Here is a 19114-nt window from a genome sequence, read left to right as displayed (position 1 = left end):
GAGGGCTCTGCCACTCCTAGCCAATGGGAGCAGAGTGCGATGACTTCATCCCTCTGTCGCCCCGGGCGCGGATTGGCTGTGGTCAGCCCCGCCTCCGACCCCCACGTGGGACGTGTGTGTGTGTGTGTGTGTGTGTGTGTGCGCGTGCGCGCGCGCGCTGGGGGCGCGGGGGGGCGAGGGGGTTCCCGGTCCGGGCGCTGATTGGCTGCGGTCCGGGCCGCGGCGGCTCCGCTGTTGCTGAGAGGAAGCGCGAGGAGCCCGGACTAGGCGCGACGGGACCTGGCTGGGAGAGCCTGCCGGGTGAGCTCATGAATATGTCAATGAGATGCAAATGACATGCAAATAACCCGTCTCCAGGAAGACGTCCGGAGGGGGCACCTGCCCTTTCCCCTTGGAATTTCGCTCCCAGGCCCTGCGGGGGGGGGAGGTGGGGTGGAGCCGCCGCGGGGGGTGATGGGAGTCGTAGTCTTGCCGCGGGGGAGGGAGCAGCCCAGGTGCCTCCCTGTGGCGGGCCACGGCGGGGACTACATCTCCCAGCATGCACGGTGCGGCACCAGGCCTGGATTGGAACGGGGGTAGGTCGCGGTGGCTGCTGGGAGATGTAGTCTGGGGAGCCCACCGGAGGGGACTACATCTCCCGGCAGGTCCCGCGGGAAGCGGCCGCTCTGCATGCCGGGAGCCGTAGTGATTCCGCGGGGAGGGGACGCGGGGGCTCGTGCCGGGATGCGGACTACAACTGCCCTGACGCGCGGCGCAGCCTCGCGCTTCCTCCTCTCCCAGCGCCAGGTAAACAAGTCTGGGCCTGGCCCCGCCCCGGCCCTTCTCTGCTATTGGCTACTGTACCTCCTGCCCCGGCCTCCTGTGCCCGCTATCGGCCTCTCATTGACTACTGTAAGTGTCACTCGAAGGAAGGGGCAGGATGAGCCTGGGCTACTACTCGCCTCTCCTCGCCTCTGATTGGCCACTGCCACTGCCACTCTTCTAGGGTGGGCCGTGTGCATTCATGCCTCGTGTCCGTTGGACCTCGCAGCTGCCAGTCAGAGGTTTGTGAGCGCTGATTGGCCGGCGGCTCCAGCTGGTCCAGATTCATTCACCATTTTGTCTGTTGGAGTAAAAGGGGCTCGGAGGGGCCGAGAGGGGCTCGGGCTGGACCATCCCGTGGTGCAGGGGGGACCGGGCTGTACCAACCCCCTGGATAGGGGGTAAGACTCTACTCGGCTCCTCCTCGGACGAGGGGGCAAACAGGTAAGGGGGCCCCGAGGCGATACCAACCCCCCCATCAGAAAATGGGGGGAGCCCCCCGGGCGGTACCAACCACCCCCCCTCAAAATGGGGGGAGCCCCCCGGGCGGTACCAATCACCCAACTCCCCCATCAGAAAATGGGGGGGAGTCCCCCGGGCAGTACCAACCACTCAACCCCCCCTCAAAATGGGGGGAGCCCTCCCCCGGACGGTACCAACTATCTCCTCCCAAAAATGGGGGAGCCCCCCGAGCAGTGCCAACCAACCCCTCCTCTGAGAATGGGGGGAGCCCCCTGGGGTGGTACTGACCCCCCCTCTGAAAATGCGAGGAGCCCCCCCCTTCCCCCCCGCGGCGGTACCAACCTTCAGCAGTGGGGCAGGAAAGGGCTGCACCATTGTTTGTGGGGTGGGCAAGGGGGTTGCATTGCTGTTAGGAGATGGGGTTTCCCGGGTCAGGGGGACCCCTGGGACAGTGTTATGGGGTGGAGGTGGTGAGTCACTCCGGAGACCCCAGCATGTGTGTCTGGGGGGAGAAGGGGGTTCTCTGGGCCCCCCCCAGGGCATGGGGGATGTCAGGATGTCTTAGGGGGCTGGGCTGTCAGTGTTGGGGCGGGGGGAGGCTGGAGCTGGGGGAGATGAGTAGGCAAAGCAGAGAAGGGAGATGGGGCTGGCCCAGGGGGTGTTGGAATTGGGGTTCCCTGGTACTGGGGGGGGGGGGTTGTGTTCTGGACCCATTTCCTCCCAGTGGTGCCCAGAGGGGCCCCGCTAGGCCAAGCGGCCCAGGACTCCAGGGGAGCCTGGCAGGGATCAGCCACTGTTCCTCCTTCTCTCCATCTAAGGGGAGAGGGGTGACATTCCAGCCACTCCTGGGGCTCTGCCTGAGATTGGGGGGCAGGGATGGTCTCGGGGCATCTCAGCAGCTGGGACGTCCCACCCACATTTACACACTCAGGGGGAGGGAGACTTTAAGATCTGCACATGGGCAGAGAGATTTCCCCCCCCACCTGAACAACCTTGGTTAACCTCTCCCTGCCTGGAGTAGGCTGGGCTGGGCCAGGATTCGGGGCAAACAGGTAAGTGAGAGGGCAGACTTAGCCCTATGCCATGAACAGGGTGTATAAGGGGATGTCCCTTTCCCACACACGGGCTTACTGGCCCCCCAGGAACCCACTTCCTCCCCCATTCCCCATGTGTGGGTGGACACAAGGTCCCAGCACTGCCTCTGCCCCCTGGGACTATACACACAAACTCCCTCCTGCCAGTCGGGATGTGGGGTGGGCCAGGGCTGGGTTAGTAGGGCTGTGGGTTGGGGTTGAGGGGCCCTGGAAGAGCTGGAGGGGCAGGGCTGGGCTAGCAGGGAGCTGTGCGTTGGGGTTCAGGGGGCCCAGGGTTGGGTTGTCCAGCCCTCACCCCTTGACATGGTCTTCCCCTCCTTTCCTCCCAGGTCTTGTGTGTCCACCCGGCCTGGAGGCTGGAAGATGAAACCTGTGAGGAAGGCTGCCAGCTCCTCCTCTTCCTCCTCGTCCAGCAGCAACAGCCGATCTCCCCCGTCCACCCGGGCCAAGACCCAGAAGCGCAGGACGGTTGAGGGGGGGCCCAAGTCGGCAGGGGAGGAGGAGGGGGTCAGGGGAGGCGGAGAGGAAAGTCCTGCCCAGCCCCTGCCCTTGCCGGGCCCCCATCTCATGCCAGTGAAGATGGACCCCGGCTCGCGGGAGCTGCCTGGGCGGCAGAGTGACCCCTATGAGCCACCCGACGGGGAGCCGGGGTGCGACGACCCCCCAGGGGAGCCTCCTCTGAGCCGCAAGACGGCCACCTTCAAATCCCGAGCCCCCCGCAAGAACCCAGCGGCCGGGGAGGAGTGGAGCGGCTCTGAGGGCTCCGGGGCGCCAGGTGAAGAGGGCACCGGGCACTGCCCCTCCTCCAGCACCGACACGGCCAGCGAGCACTCGGCTGATGAGGATGCCAAGGGAGCTGGGGGAGAGTTGTGGGGCACGGCCCCAGGCCCCAGCGACTATGACCTGCGCCTGCTGCGCTCGCAGCGGGTCCTGGCCCGGCGCCAGGGCATCTTCCAGCCGGCTGTGGTCAAGCACATCCGGCGTGGCCAGGACCTGGGAGTTCAGTTCACCGGCGACCGGGCCATCACCTACTATGAGGGGGCGCTGGGCTCGGGGGTCCTGGACGTGGTCCTGGACACCACGCCTCTTGCGACCACTGTGGCAGTGGGGGCCCATGTCTGCGTCTGCGTGGCCCCCGAGGAGACAGCCTACTACGAGGGCATCGTGCTGGAGGTGAGCCTGAAGCCGGCCTCCTACAAGGTGCGTTTTTCCGGCCCCAGCCCGGCCCCCTGCAAGGACACGGTGTGGGTGCCACGCTCTGGCCTGCGGCTGTTGCGCCCACCCTGGAGCCCGGCTGTCGCCGCACCCCCCAAGCCAGAGGAGGAGGAGCCCCCCTGCCCTGAGCCCAAGCAGCCAGAGGACGCAGAGGTCTCCAAGATCAGCGCTGGCGTGCGGGGGGCTGGGGAGGAGAAGCCCCCGGCCGCCGCCCCGCAGCTGTTGTCACCCCCTAAGTCCCCGGCCTTTGCCCGCCTGCCGGAGCAGGCCTCTCCACTGCTCAGCCCCGAGGCGGGCGGCAGCCGCAGCAGCAGCGTGGTGTCGGTGGAGAAGTGCAGCACGCCGGGCTCGGCGCGCTCCCGCACGCCTCTGACGGCCGCCCAGCAAAAGTACAAGAAGGGGGACGTGGTCTGCACCCCCAACGGCATCCGCAAGAAGTTCAATGGCAAACAGTGGCGCCGGCTCTGCTCCCGCGAGGGCTGCATGAAGGAGTCCCAGCGGCGCGGCTACTGCTCCCGCCACCTCTCCATGCGCACCAAGGAGCTGGAGAGCCTGTCGGAGGGCCGGGCCAGCGGGCTGCGGGAGGGCAGCGCCGAGTTCGACTGGGATGAGACGTCCCGCGACAGCGAGGCCAGCAGCGCCCGTGGCGACTCCCGGCCCCGCCTGGTGGCACCAGCCGACCTGTCCCGCTTCGAGTTCGACGAGTGCGAGGCGGCCGTCATGCTGGTGTCGCTGGGCAGCTCGCGCTCGGGCACCCCATCCTTCTCGCCCGTCTCCACCCAGTCGCCCTTCTCACCCGCCCCCTCGCCATCCCCCTCGCCCCTCTTTGGTTTCCGGCCCGCCAACTTCAGCCCCATCAACGCCTCGCCTGTCATCCAGCGGGCAGCTGCCCGCAGCCGCCATGTCAGTGCCAGCACGCCCAAGGGGGCGGGGGGCGGAGTGCTGAGCCCCGAGATGCTGCACCACGCTCCTCACCGGGAGCGGCACTCCTCAGGCATCGTGCCCACCTTCCAGACCAACCTGACCTTCACCGTGCCCATGAGCCCCGGCAAGCGCAAAGCGGAGGCACCCCATGGCGGGCTAGGTGGGGGCGCCGACTTTCAGAAGAGTGACAGCCTGGACTCGGGGGTGGAGTCGGTCTCCCACACCCCCACCCCGTCCACACCTGCCGGCTTCCGGGCCGTCTCGCCCCCCGGCCCCGGGCCCTTCTCCTCCCGCTCTCAGCAGGCCTCGCCGCTGCTGCTACTCTCCCCGCCAGCAGGGCTGACCTCCGACCCCAGCCCCACAGTGCGCCGGGTGCCAGCCGTGCAGCGGGACTCTCCCGTCATCGTCCGCAACCCTGATGTGCCGCTGCCCTCCAAGTTCACAGAGAAGCCGCGGGAGGGGCAGGCTGGCAGCCCCCGGCTGGGCAAGGTGGGCACCAAAGAACAGCTGCAGGTGCCGGTGCCCATCAATATGGGGCGGGCGCTGCCCTGCAGCCAGCCTAGCGCTGTCCCGGCCCCAGAACAGGCGCCCCCCGTCTTCAGCGTCTCCTCCCCCTTCCAGCCGGTCGCCTTCCACCCCTCCCCAGCCGCCCTGCTGCCTGTCATTGTGCCTAACGACTACTCCGGGCCGCCAGCCCCCAAGAAAGAGATCATCATGGGCCGGCCTGGCACAGGTAAGGGACCTCTGGGGGGGCCTCAGGCCTGGCCTCAGCGCGGTGCTGCAGGGAGTGGGGTGGGGTCTCAGGAGGGGGTGCTCTTCGCTCTCGTATACGTTGCTCTTTAACCTGGATATCTGTGCTGGGAGAGGAGTCCCTGTATGAACCGCTCCTGCGCCCCATCCCAGACAGGGCTGCATCCCAGTGCCAGGTGAAGGGTCCCTGTATAACCAGCCCCTGCACTCAACCCCAGAGGTGGCTGCATCTCAGCGGTGGGATGGAGTTGTGCCTTTGTTTGAATACTAGTATGTGGGCTCAGCTCAGCTCTCGACATTGATCTCTAGCCTAGTTCAGCCTAAAAGTTAACTCCCCCGCCCCACCATGCCCTCTGGCTGGGGAGGAGCTCTGGGGTCAGCGGGTGGGATAGGAGGAAGATGCTGAGCGTGCACAGCCCTGGGTGTGTGTGCAAGAAATGCCAGTGCCCTGAAGGGGATGCTGTGTGTGTCAGTGCTTCTGAGTGTGTGTGTGTGTGTGATGCTGCCTGGCTCTGGGGGCCTGGTTCCCCACGTGGCTGTCACCACACCCTGCTGGCATCCGCCCCCACTATTCTGTGCTAGCCACGCTTGCTCACCTAGGCTGGTGTGGGGCGTCTCGGCAATTCTCCATTGGGCTTGTTCTTACGCAGGCCTGGATCTCTGGTGCAGGGCTTGCACGTGGGACTCACATGCTCAGTTTTACACAGTCTGGGGCTCTTGGGGCAGCATTTGCACCAGGGGCTCGCACACTAGCCCTTTCGTACGCTCATTCATGCACAGGTCTGGGGTTCCCAGTGCAGGGTTCACACACTCGCTGTCGCACTGAACTGGGGCTCTGGTCAGAGGCCTCCATCCTGGGCCGGGTCTTGTGGAAGTGGGGGGGAATCCCTGCGGGGGTGGGGCCCAGCTCCCTGCCCCCGGGGTGTGGGTGTGAACAGGCAGCTCCCTTGCTCCCCTCCCATCACCATCCCTGCAGTAGTGGGGATGTAGTTTGCCGTCTCCTGGCAACTGGTAACCAGAGCGACCATCTCCCTGTGCTCCTAGCCCTGTCTCTATTTATATTGGAGCGAGAGGGGTGGGTGTGCAAGTGGGCGTGCGATGGGGTCGCACAAGTTCAGGGGACATGACGGAGCCGGCCTCTCCACCTCCCCTGCGGATAATGCATGTACACAAGCTCTCCTCAGCACATGTGTGGCTGGCACAGATGTGCACAAAAGCAGTTGCACACGTGACATACTTACATGGAGCACAGTCATGTGCACAAGTGTTACGCCCGGTTCACGTATCATTTGCCTGGACAGCATGTTTCACAGACCCTCTCACCTTAGTCACAGTCCTGTGGGGCAGACGTGGCTCTGCCACACCTAACACACCGCAGACTTGGCACAACACTGTGCTCTCACCTTGCCTGCTGCTCCTGCACACTTGTGCACACCTGTCCTGGCAGCTCCAGGCTGTCAAACGTGCACAGCATGTAAACCGATGCCTTCCCATTCCCACAGACACGTGTGTGTTATTCACACCGATGCTGGGTAATGGCACCGCCTATCTGCACCTAGGTCTCACAGCAGTGGGGCTAGGGGAAGGGGGCGCAGGCTTACACCAGCCCTCAGCCACAGCGTCATGCTCGCCGGGCCGGAGCACCTGCTCACATGCACGGGGCCCAGTGGTCCTGGGTGTCTTTGGCGCAGCCGTGCTTGGGCAGCTTCACACACATGGCGTGTTCACCCGCCATCTTGCACTCTTGCACCCCTTTGCACTTCCTCCGTCCCTCCCCCATGCGCTGTCATCTGCTTCTGCATGTTCACCTCCCCCAGGGCGGTGTCTCACATGCTCACACTGGCATTGCTAGGGGGGTACTTGGGCCCTGGGTCACCCTGGAGACCCATGGAGTCCTTGGCAACAGCTGCTGCTTTCTGGGGGTGGGTGTCTGGGGTTGCCAGGGAGACCACATCCTTCCCGTGTGGGGCAAGGTTGCCCTGGGGGTGGGAGGGCAGACAGGTTGCCCCCTAGTTCCTTTTGTGCCCTCATGGTGGCCCCCCAGTCCCCTGGCTGTGAGATGGGTCCCTGGTGGCCACTGGAATGTCCCACGGGCCATCCCCCCTTGCCACCCCCTAGAACTGCATGGGGGGACGGGGACCCCAAGCCTGTGTGTCCCTGCCGCCCCCTGCTGCAGGGGCTGAGTCCTGCTCTGTGCGTGTGTGTCTGTCCCTGTCCCTGCTGCCCTCTGCTGGAGGGGATGGGCCCTGTGCGCTCTGTGTGTCTACGTGTGTGTGTTACTCTACATTGTGGTGGTTGTGTGTGCGTTGTGGGCTGTCTCTTGCTGGCTGTGCGGCGTGTGGGTTTTTTTTCTGTACAGGGGGTGCGTGTTCTTATTCTTCAGGTGTGCGGCTGCGTTGCTAACTGTCTTGCTCTCGTTGTGTCTCTGTTCTACGTGTCCGAGTTTGTTAAACTGCAGCTGTGTTCCAGTGCATTGGCGTGTGTGTGTCCCTCTCAGTGTATCTTGTCTCTTTTGTGGGGTGAAGGTGCGTGTGCATGTCGCCTACTGTACATTCGTGTGTCTCTCTGCGTGGGTGTGTCTCCAATGTGTCTGTGGGTGCTTTGTGGGGGGCTGTATGTCTCTTGCTTGCAGTGTGGGTGTGTTTTGGGGTGGTGTGTTTCTCTCTCGTGTGGTGCGTGTTTGTGCCCCCCCAGGAGTTCTCAGCCCAGGGCTGTGTGTGTGTGTCGGGGGGGGGTTGCTGAGCTCTCTCCGCCCCCTACCCCATTGACCCAGGTGGGGGTGGGGGAGGAACAGCCTGCCTGGGGTGTGGGCAGAAGCCGTGTTGACTCACACTGGGCCCAGTAGCCTATGTGGGGAGCATGCATGGCCCCGGGTTGGCAGGTCCCCAGGACGTGGGGGCCAGGGCCTCTCTGGCAGGGCCGGCTCCTCCCCCCACCCCTGGGTGTGGGGGGAGGTTATCCCAAGAATGCAGCTGGGCCCCCAGCGAGTGGTTGGCGGGAAGCCAGCGCGGAGCCAGCGCCCCTAGGAGCGTGCATCTGTGTGTGTGTGATAGGAGCTATGTGTGGGTCAGCCTGTGTGTGCATAGCCAGATGCATCAGTGTCTGGGTGTGAGAGTGCAGGGTGTGTGTGTCTCCAAGTTGGTGTGTGAGTGGGTCAGCATGCCCAGTTGTGTGAGTGAGAGAGAAAGCACATGTGTCAGTGTCAACATGCCCACGTGTGTGTGAGGAGTGTGTAGATATGCACAGCTCTGTGAGAGTGAATGTGCACAGCTGGGTGTGAAAACATGCACACTGCTCTGTGCATGTAAACGCAGGTATTGGTGTGAGAAAATGTGAGCATTTCATGCCCACCCGGGGCATCAGTGGGAGGCCTGGGTGGGAGTGTGGTTGAAGCGCAGGCATGTGTCACTGGAGAGCACACACTGCTACGGGTGTGTCAGCTGCAGGAGTTTGGGCTGTGTGAATGTTAGAAGTGCACACGAGTGTCTGTGTGGAGCGTGAGTGAGCATGTCAGACATGCACACGAGCATGAGCAAGCGCACGAGTGGAGTGTGGATCGTGAGCTAGCGTGTTAAATGTGCACAGGAGTGTGTGGTGTGTCAGATGTGCACACGAGCCGGTGTGGATTGTGTGTTAGACAGGCGCACAAGGGTGAGTGTGTAGCATGAGCGAGCGCACGAACGGGGTGTGGAGCGTGAGTGAGCGTTTTTAACGTGGACAGGTGCGTGCGCGGTGAGAGTGTCAGGCGTGCACACGAGGGTGGGTGGAGTGTGAGTGTGTCAGGCGTGTGCACGAACGGGGTGTGGAGCGTGAGTGAGCGTGTTGAACATGGACAGGCGTGTGCGCGGTGTCAGGCGTGCACATGAACGGGGTGTGGAGCGTGAGTGAGCGTGTTAAACATGGACAGGTGTGTGCGCGGTGAGAGTCAGGCGTGTGCACGAGGGAGGGTGGAGTGTGAGTGAGTGTGTCAGGCGTGCACACGAAGGGGGTGTGGAGCGTGAGTGAGTGTTACATATGGACAGGCGTGTGCGCGGTGAGAGTCAGGCGTGCGCACGAGGGAGGGTGGAGTGTGAGTGAGTGTGTCAGGCGTGCACACGAACTGTGCGCGGTGAGTTCAGGTCCGGAGTGCGCACGAGGGAGGCGTGGGTTGTGAGTTGAGTGGGTCAGGCGTGCACACGAAACGGTGTGTGTGATGCGTTGGTGGGCAGCGTGTTTAACAAGGACAGGCTGTGCGCGGAGAGTAGTTCGCTGCGCACGAGGGTGGGGGTGGAGGGTGTGTGCAGGCGTGCACACGAACGGGGTGTGGAGCGTGAGTGAGTGTGTTACACATGGACGCTGCTGCGTGGTTGGGGGAGGTGGCGGGTGGGGGGGGAGGGGCGGGGGTGCGGGGGGGGGGGGGGGGGGGGGGGGTGGGGGTGAAGTCAGACGTGCGCACGAGGGTGGGTGGTAAACACATTTGTAGCGGCTGCTTCATAACCGGGAGTGGTGGTCAGGCCGTGCCCACACCGGAAGGGGTGGGTTGTGTGTTATTCTCTCTTTCCAGGTTTCACCCCACAACGCGATGAGTGAGCCGTTTACACATCGCGGCAGTGGCGTTGTGCGCGGTGTGAAATTCCTATACGGCGGTGTGCGCGTAGAAGTGATGGGATGAGAGTCGCTGTTCAAGGAGGCATGAGTCTTTCGTTAACGCGCACGAACCGTACAGGAAACTCAGTATTTAGTGGGCCATAATAATTCGATGTGATTAGGAAAGTAAGTGGCAGTAGACACTAACACATGAGCTCAGCAATAGGAAGAGTTAAGGCCTTCCAGCGTTTAGCGCTCCGCCGAGACAATCTAAATGTGGCAACGCCTCTTGTACTTAATAGTAGCGTAGGATGAGAGGCTCTGAGATACTAATTAAGAGTGAGTTCAGCGGCATGGCTGAGTAAGCACGCTATTGATCGGTTTCTCTCGAATTTCAGTTCTCGTAGGTTCAAATCTTGACGCATCGGTAGATTTGGTGTTTACTCTCTTAATTATCCGAGACCTCTTCTATCATTAGGGTGGACCTTAAGTGTGACTAGTCTAGCTCGCACTCGAGTATCGGGCCTGGGGCCCGCCAACAAAAAATACTAGGGTTTCAGGCGTCACCCACGAGACGGGGGTGTGGCGGATGTAGTGAGTGTGTTAATTGGTAACAGGCTTTGATGCATCGGTGAGAGTTCCAGGCTTGTGCCGTCACGAGCGGGTTGCGAGGTGGAGTGGCATCTCCTGTATCAGGGCATGCCATAACGGCGGTGTGGTGCCATGACCCACGTTGTGGCGTGTCACACATGGAAGCGCGTGGCGTGGTGAAGTCAGGCGTGCGCACGAGATGTGGCGGGTGGGTAGGGTGTGGACAGGTCGTGACACGAAGGGTTTGGTGGAGATGCGCGTGCGTACCTGAGTTGCGCGTGTTACACATGACAGGCGTGCTACGCGCTGAGAGTCCGTGCGTGCGCCGTGAAGCGTGGGTGGAGTTGACGGCCCTGTGTCAGGCCGTGCACACCACGCAAACGTAGGCGGATGCGTGAGTCATTAATCTGAATGACAATGCGAGCCGAGACGATGACTCCGTTGACGATCGCCTTGCATGCCATGGTCCCATTTGTTAGTATAGCTTCCATTGCGTTGAGGACTGACAAACCCGGTACTCTCAATTCCGTCAACCACCCACCCCAGAGGTCGGCCCCCACCCCTCCGTCCTCCCCCTCCCCTCCAGCCTAACCCCGCGAGAACCCGCTCCCCCTCGGCCTGGCCCCCCCAGCCCCCCCGAAACCGGGCCACGGAGGTGCCACCACCTGCCCCCCAGACCCGACCGGACCCCCCTCGCCCCCGCGGTCCCCCACACAGTACTCCGGTCACCATGAGGAGAGGGGGCACCCGCCTCACCTGACCCCCACCGGCCCGGACAGGAGGACCGCACCCCTGGGCCGCCCACCCGCCCAGAGGGCCGCCCCCCCCCCCACAGGCCCGGTACCCGAGGGAGGGGGCCCCGCGCCCCCCCCACCCAGGCACGGACGCCCGAGGTCGGCGGCGGCGGGCGTCGCGGCCCCCCGCCCGAGTTCCTCACCCCCCCCGGCGTGGCGCCGGAGCTGATCGCACCTGCACGTTGATGCGCAGCCCCCCTCCCGCGGCCCCACCTGCAGGTTGAGCGCTTCGTCATCGCCCGGTGCCGCGGGCCGGCGCCGCCGCCGCGGGCTCACGCGGTGCCGCCTGTGTCCCCGCCGCTGGAACACGGCTTCCTCCTCGTCCCCCCTCCGTCTCCGCAGGCTCCGCAACCCCCCCACGCCCCGCTTGCCGCCACCCTGGTTCAGCCAGTGCAACAAGGCGCGCGCCACACGCCGCCCGCCCTGTGGCGGCCGCGCCGACGCCGCTGGGCAAGGACCTGGCGCGCCCCCGGCGCCGCCCTGGCTGTCCCACCCCGGCAGCCCCGAGAGGGGCCGCGCAGCCCGGCCCTGCGCGCGGCGCCCGGCAACCGGGCCTCGCCGCGACACGCGGCACTAAGGGCCTGGCCCGGCACGGCCGCAGCACACAACCCACCACTCATTGGCCATCCCTGGACGGACACTTCCGCCCGCTCCCCCTACCGCGGAGCGGCACCTGCGCCGCGCCACAAGCGGCCCAGAGTCCACGCGCCATGTCCTACTCCACGCTCAACCCCTTCGTTGCACGCCTCGACCACACACTACTCCCACCCTCCACACACGCCTGTCTATGATATGAACACCACTCACGTTACTACGCTCCTCCCACACGCCTCACTTCCGGGCCGCTGACAACCACTCCACGACCCACCCTCGCGACACGCCCTCTCACTCGGCGCACGCCGTCCCCATCGTCGTTAACACGTCAACTCATCGCTCCACACCCCTCTCTTCCTGCGCACGCCTTGAAGCAGCACTCCACCACCCATCTACCCGCGACCTCTCAGCGCTCTGATCCGTCAAGGTTGTAGTACACGGCTTCACTCCACTAATCCCCACCCCACCGAACGACAAACCGCACATATATCACTCACGACTATAACTCGCCTATCGGTGATCAGGGCTCATGGGTCGTCCACAGTAGCACTATCCCTAGCTGTCAGGCCGAACGCCCGGCGAGCCGCGTGCAGCCTGTATCAGTTTAACGCGGTCCGCAGGATGCATTCGGATCATAAAAAAAAGAAAATAGATCTAAATACCTTCCAATGATGACATGGATTGTGTGATGCAACGTGACCGAGATGCACTCTGAGATAGAGTCCGGGGGGGCATCATCCCGAATTTGACCTTTCCAACACAAAGCCCCCAATCCTCACCCTACGGCACAAATATACCTCGACTGCAAGCCTCTGTTTCAAGAATGAGTTCCCGTTATTTGTGCTGTGCTGGAAACTGCTTTGTACACTGGTTCGGGCTCGATGCTTGATCCATATGTTGGTCTGGTTGTTTTTAGAACCTTATCGGCACGTGCACCGTTTGTCGAAAAATACCCTGGTGGCAGACGAACTGAAAAACCTTTTGGTCACACCGAGCCTCAAACAAATTATTAGACTGGTTATTCTTATTCGGGGTTATCTCAGGTCGGGCAGAAGATAAACTTTTTATTGGATGCAGTTAATACATCTGACCCATACTTAGCTGATGAGAGAAATCACCGCGCATAGTGTTCTCTCATACTCGTACCTCCCTGCTTTAAAAGTCGCGTCCGACTTTGCATTTGGCTGCATGGTTTGTTAAGCCTTGCGCACACTTCTCGACAAGTCACCACACCGCACGCCGTCCAATGAGTGGTAGGCACGTCGACTCGGCGACTTCCACACCCCCTTTGTGTGTGTCACACCTGACACACACACCGTCCTACCAACCCTCACGCGCACGGCTGCCACCACAGTTGACATAACGCTTCGCTGTTCCGGATGGGAGTCAAAACACGACTCAAACTTTCAGCAGCTCTTCTAACACCTCCCATGTTCGGTTTGGTTCGCACACCCTGATGTGTTACTCTTGATTATCATAAGTTAGAGTAGAGCATGTAATCGCACCGGACAGTGGCGAACTACACACCCACACTCCCCCACCCGCGCACACCTCTCACCGGCGCACCATCTGTCCATGGTTTAACACGCTCCACTTCCGCTCGCCCTTTGTGCACACCTGACACAACAACCACTCGGCCCACGGGAAGTGTTGCTGTAGGCGCCTTACTTTGGAGGGAGGGGGCTGCGGGATGGGCCTTTAAGGTTACGAAGAACACAGGGGTCTTTACTGACTCGTTCTATAACCGCTGACACCTCGACGCGTCGCGTTCCCTCAGCTGGAGCTGGCTGTGAGAGTCAGCTTTACGCATTCTCACTCCACGGCTCCACACCCCGTCGTGGAGGTGGACAATGATTCTGAGTTCGAGCACTAGCTGCAGGGTGAGGCGTTTCAGGCTTTTGTTTTAGCGCTTTATGACTACCGAGGGAATCTTGTCCGTGCTTTGGCTTACCTATGCGTCGTCAGCTTCCCTCCTCAGGATCATGCTCTGTGATGTTGCTCTGTTGCCTCACTTGACCAGCTGCACGACGATAGGGGGCTGTGCAGCCTTTACGCCATGCCTTTTCGCCTTTGGATGGAGCGTCGTGAGCGCATGTAACCACGCCTCACTCACGCTCACCCTCGTGTGCACACCTGACACACACACGACTCCACCCACCCCTACTGAATGGCGGCGCCCGCCTCTCACCGCGCACCGCCTGTCCATGTGTACGACGTGAGCGTGGTTACAGCACTGGCTCCTCACGCTCGGCACTCACGCCTCCTTCGTGATGCACAAGTGCGCCTTGAACACCCTCATCAGCCCTCCTACCCGCCTCTCGGCGACCGCCTGCTCTCAGCCGCGCCGCCGTGTCCATGGTGTAAGCACTGTGGCTTCACTTCACGCGGCCAGCCCCCGTGGGCGGTGGTGGCCGCTGCGAGCGTCCGATGCGTGGCGCACCAGTTGCAGACCGAGCTCACGTTACCGGCCAACCATTCCCGGGCGTGCCGTACTCGAGGTACCCGCACACGCCGGTTCGCTGAAGGGTGTGTAACGTCAGGCGTCGCATTCCTCACGCTCCACACCGGAACCGGGTGTGTGGTGGGCACCCGGCGAGTCGCTCGCAGGTTCGAACTGCATCCTGCGCTCGCTACACCTGCGACACGCAGCGTGTCGCTGTCGGTGTACTGGAGCATCGCGCCACGCCGCCAGTGACACCAGCAAGCAGCCAACCCGCCTGGTCGCGACGAGGAGCACGCCCCATCCCATGCTGACGTCCAAGTACGCTGAGCTGTGCTGTCAGGCGTGCACCCACCGTACGGTGGCGCAGGACCGTGACTGTCTCGAGACCCCATGTTAACACATGGACCAGCGTGGTGCACGTGGAGCGTGCGCGCGAGTGGGTGGGAAGATGTGTGTGTGTCAGGTGTGCACAACACAAGGGTGTGGAGCGGTGAGTGAGGTGTGTAACACCAATTGAGTACGGCGTGTGCAGCGAGTGGAGTCTAGAGGGCATGTTGCGTGAGGGGGTGGGTGGGAAGTGATGTGTGTCAGGTGTAATATCTATCTACTGTGTGGCAGAACGACGACGGCCGGGGTGTGGAGCGTTGAGACGGGTCACATTGCCTGTGCTGTGACAATGTCGGTATGCCGCCTCATACCTGACGTCCCACGTGCTCCACACCCGGCTTCGTTGTGCGACCGAACTTGACCATGTCGCTGCGGCACACACTGCCATGCTGTAACAGCGCTCACTTCGACGCTCCACACCGCCGTTTATATTTCGTGCGGGAATGGGTGGGCGTCTCTGGAAATGCAGAATAATACGCCCTGACACACACACGTCCACCACCTACACCGGCACATGCCTTTCTCTCCCGAATGCTCATGCGCTACGACCGTGGGTCCCCCGGTGCAAGGCCGATCTATATGTACCGTTATTGGGATCCAATGGTCGTGAGACTATACCATACAATGCCACCCCTTCCCATGCCCTAATACAACCAACGCATACTTTGCTGCTCATCTAATTTTCTTGCCTTGTTCGTAATCCTCAATATGAATCTAAAAATAAACCCCTGGATAAATGTCTTTTTTTCTATAATTCGCCATTGCATCTATGTGATACTAACGCGTTCTAGCAGACGGAGCAGGTATGTATCATAATTACAAAGAACGCTACGTGCTGCCTTCCTTCCTCACAAGAACACCCTATTACTTCAATAGTAGTCTATGTTGCCCTCTCTCTCTGCTCTACGGTGTCATAATGTCACTCGACGCTCCACCAGAAACCTTCCCAGAGCAGAATGTTTTCATGTCCACGCCTTATCCTTTTTTTTTATTGAATATGGGGATGCGTCTATGTGCCCCCCACAGATGCACCTCACTGGTAGCGTCCCTCACCTTGCCTACAGCTCACTCTGCTGCGTCTTACTTCTCGCTAGACGGCAATCTTCACACTTTACCACGATGGACCACGGATTGTCGTGCGCTCCGCGCTGTTTACCTTCCTATGGCTTGCTCGTCAGGCGTGCGAGCCAATGTTACATCGGAAGGGCACATCACTGCGCGTACGGATCCTACTTCACTCCTGCGTCCGATGTGACGAACGCCCTCCTAGGTTGTGTGGGTCGAGGGGTCCTGGAACTCACTGTGCAACGCCGTCCTCGCATTACTCCCATCATGGCCACAGGATCGTGCGACGGTGACAGTCAGGCGTGCCACCGTATGGAAGGAGGCTGGCACGCGCAGAGCATGTGTTGAGGTGGTGTGTCAGCGCAAGTGCACAAACGAAAGGGTGCTGGAGCAGTGAGTGAGCGTGTTACACATAGGACAGGCGTCGTGCGCCAGTGTGATAGTCAGGGCTCTTATGGATGCTGTGGGCGCTGTTTACGGAGGAGGCGTGGTGCGAGTGAGTGTGTGCAGAAGGCAAAGTTGCACTGGACGAACGGAACTGGTGGATCTCATTTGACTTCTCCCACTTCCTAGTTGTGCGAGCGTGAAGTGAGCGTTTAACACCCATGGGACAGGTCGGTCTACTGTGCGCCATGCTGTAGGAGTCCAGGGCTCTACGGCAGTTGTACACATGCGGCTAACGAAGGGAGGGGAGTGTGCGTGTGTCCAGGCTCCGTGACCATCACGAACGTGCGTGCCGGTACCACGTCTTCGGTGTAAGTTCATTGCAGACCAGTAGTTGTCTGTGTGGAGCGCTGATCTATCATTCGTGACCCACCGTGTTGTCAACACATGACATGTGCGTGTTTGCTGCGAGGGAGTTTGTAGGTGCAGGCAGTCGTCCAAGTAAGCGCGGATAGTTACGATGAGTTTGAGTGAGCGATGGACGGAGTGGAGTGGGGGTGTGCAGCGTAGTGTCACTAGCGAATGGGCGTGTTGACGCAGCTATTCTCTCAATGTGAAGTTTTTAAATGCTGTCTGAGCGTGTATTACACCCAATCTGGACAGCGTCAGAATCAGCTTGTGCCTCTCACAGTAGCAGAAGCTTGTGTGTGACGTTTCTTTTTTGCAGCGCTTTTGCTTGAGTTGGGTTAGGCCTGGAACAGATGTTGTTGTGTACGAGTGTGGCGAACGAAGGGAGAGCTCATGGATGTCGCGAAGCTGTGAGTTTGAAATTGGAACTTCTCTAGTGAGTCCGGTAATTTCATGCGCACTCTAGGTGGGACAGGGGCCAGTGTTGACGGTGAGAGGCTATGGTGCGCGCTGCACACGTGCGGTGAGTGAGAGAGTTGTGTGTGATGTCAGTTTGCTCCACCTCGACAGAACGGGATGTATGGTAGCCGTGATTTGTCTGCCCATACTCCTAATTTTGCTAGACGACAGATAGCAACGCAGTTTCCCGAGTCTCCTGATATGGGCGAACGTGCTACATATGCACAACCTTTGGGACAGGTCCAGGTTTCAGTTCTAAGCGGTGAACTGATCTTTGTTGTTGCCTTCACTCCAAGGCTCAAATTTTTTCCTAAGAGTTGTCAAGCATTGCTGCGTGGTAGAGTGGCATTTCGTGCCGTTTTTATGGCGCTTGACGATCACTGAGGGTGGTGGAGTGTGTGACTGTGTCAGGGTGCACCACAAGAAAGGCGGGTGGTTGGAGCGTGAAAAATTGGGTGTGGAGCGTTTGCTTACACATGGCACAGGCATTCTTGTGTCTACGCAATCTACTAGCGTACCAGGGTGACAGAACAGGCGTCATCTCCTCTCTTGTGCACCAGTGCGCCTTGGACGTGTCCAGTGGGTGGAGGTGTGTGTGTCACGTTTAGCCACCTTCTCCTACGGAACCGGCATGGAGGCCATTGGTTGTGGTATAGCTATGTGATTGTACGCGCGCCTGGCTCTGTTACACTCTTGGAACAGCCGCCGACAAGTCGTGTGTGTCGTGGCGTGCCAGAGGAGTCCCAGATGCCCCGTCTGAGTGAGGGTGGGTGGCAGTGTCGCCACCTTCGCCCTAGTTTCTGTGTTCAGTGTTGTGTTCGTCTGATCGGTTGCTCGCTACATCGAAGCGCGGTGTGGAGCTAAGGAGGTCGATGATGAGGTCGCTGCTCGCCTCACGTAAAATGGACAGGGCGTCACGTGCGCTGTGTGTTGAGAGTAGATTCACGCCACATACACACAGACCACACTAACACCTGTGATACTCGATGGTGTGTCGCTCTATCGAATGGGGTGCCGATTGCCGTGATCGATCGTGTAAGCGTTCGATTACTCGCATTATGGGAACAGGCGTCAGGAGTCATCGGTGGGTGTGAGTTGGAACAGAGGCATCAGGGCAGTGCGCACGAAAGGGGTGTGAGCGTGATGTGAGCGTCGTTACCACTCGGACAGGCTGGTCGGTGCGCGCGTGAGGCCGTCGTGCGCGGTAGGTGGGTGGGTGTGTGTGTTTTAAGGCCGTGCGCGACGAAGGGGCGTGTGGAGCGTGAGTGCGGTGTTTAACACGATGGACAGGGCGTCTCGTGCGCGAGGGTGTGGTGGATCGTTTGATGTGTTGTCAGGCGTGGCATGTCCCGCACACGTGCAGTGGTACCGAGCGTGCGAGACGAAAGTACGATGTGCAACACTCTCTGTTTCATATAGGACTAGTGGCGTAATAGTGTGCGCTGCGGGGAGCTCTCAGGGCTGTTGGGACACGCTGTCGAGGTGATGAGTGGAGCAGTTGAGCCCTTAGTGAGTGAGGTTGGTGTCGAATCAGTGCATTCATTCTCATGTTGATCCGTGTCTGTAATACCAGCTTGGAGTGCAAGAGTGAGACCAGCTGGCGGGCCGAGCGCCGCTACGTGAGCTCTCGTGGCGGGCGGGGACCGAGGCGCCCAGTTTAAGATATATAGTAGAGAGAGTCCACGTCTGTCTTGCGACCGTCTCGGCTAGTCAAGATTTTGGCCCTATCTTGGACCTTGAGCGGGCCCTTACCCTCGCGCTCGCTGCTCCGAATGACTGTCGGCGTGCCTATCAGGTCCTGAGTCACATCGCCCTGATGGTCTGGCTCGGCCACGCCTGCCCCCGCCAATGCCAGCTGAATGTTATCTGTCACATTTCGCCACTATGCGCGTGATCGTCGTGGTCGCGGCAAGCCAATTGGCGCTCCGTGCTGCGGCCCCATCTCTGCTCCATTTTATCAGCCTCTTACACCCTTTCGACGCCTATCCCTCAACTCCTACTCAATTTGGTGGTGACTTTGCTGACGACTGACATATGTGAAGGGTTGCTCTCACTGTCAATAGCTGTTTGTCACCCGTGTACTCATGAGCCGCCCGCGTTAATTTGCTAATGCTGTGATGGAACCCGGGGCAGGCGGCGCCAAAGGAGCGGCAGCTCGCCAGCCGAGTGAGGGCCTG

At 61.0% G+C, this 19114-nt stretch overlaps 1 protein-coding gene across 1 annotated transcript in view; it reads left to right on the top strand.

Annotated features, from left to right (window-relative positions):
• The first annotated feature begins 829 nt into the window (after nucleotides 1–829).
• Nucleotides 830–19114, top strand: part of CIC (capicua transcriptional repressor) — a 36532-nt gene continuing 18247 nt past the window's right edge. The window contains exons 1-2 of the mRNA XM_075071401.1: nucleotides 830–1245; nucleotides 2687–5229. Of these exons, the coding sequence (XP_074927502.1) occupies nucleotides 2721–5229 (2509 nt within the window). The 5' untranslated portion in view covers nucleotides 830–1245; nucleotides 2687–2720. The remainder of the gene's footprint in view (nucleotides 1246–2686; nucleotides 5230–19114) is intronic.

The sequence above is a fragment of the Chelonoidis abingdonii genome, chromosome 11 (assembly GCF_003597395.2).
Source record: "Chelonoidis abingdonii isolate Lonesome George chromosome 11, CheloAbing_2.0, whole genome shotgun sequence".
In the NCBI taxonomy this organism is placed as follows: Eukaryota; Metazoa; Chordata; order Testudines; family Testudinidae; genus Chelonoidis; species Chelonoidis abingdonii.
Note: the sequence above shows the minus strand (reverse complement) of the source record. Positions and strands in the feature narration are given on the sequence as shown.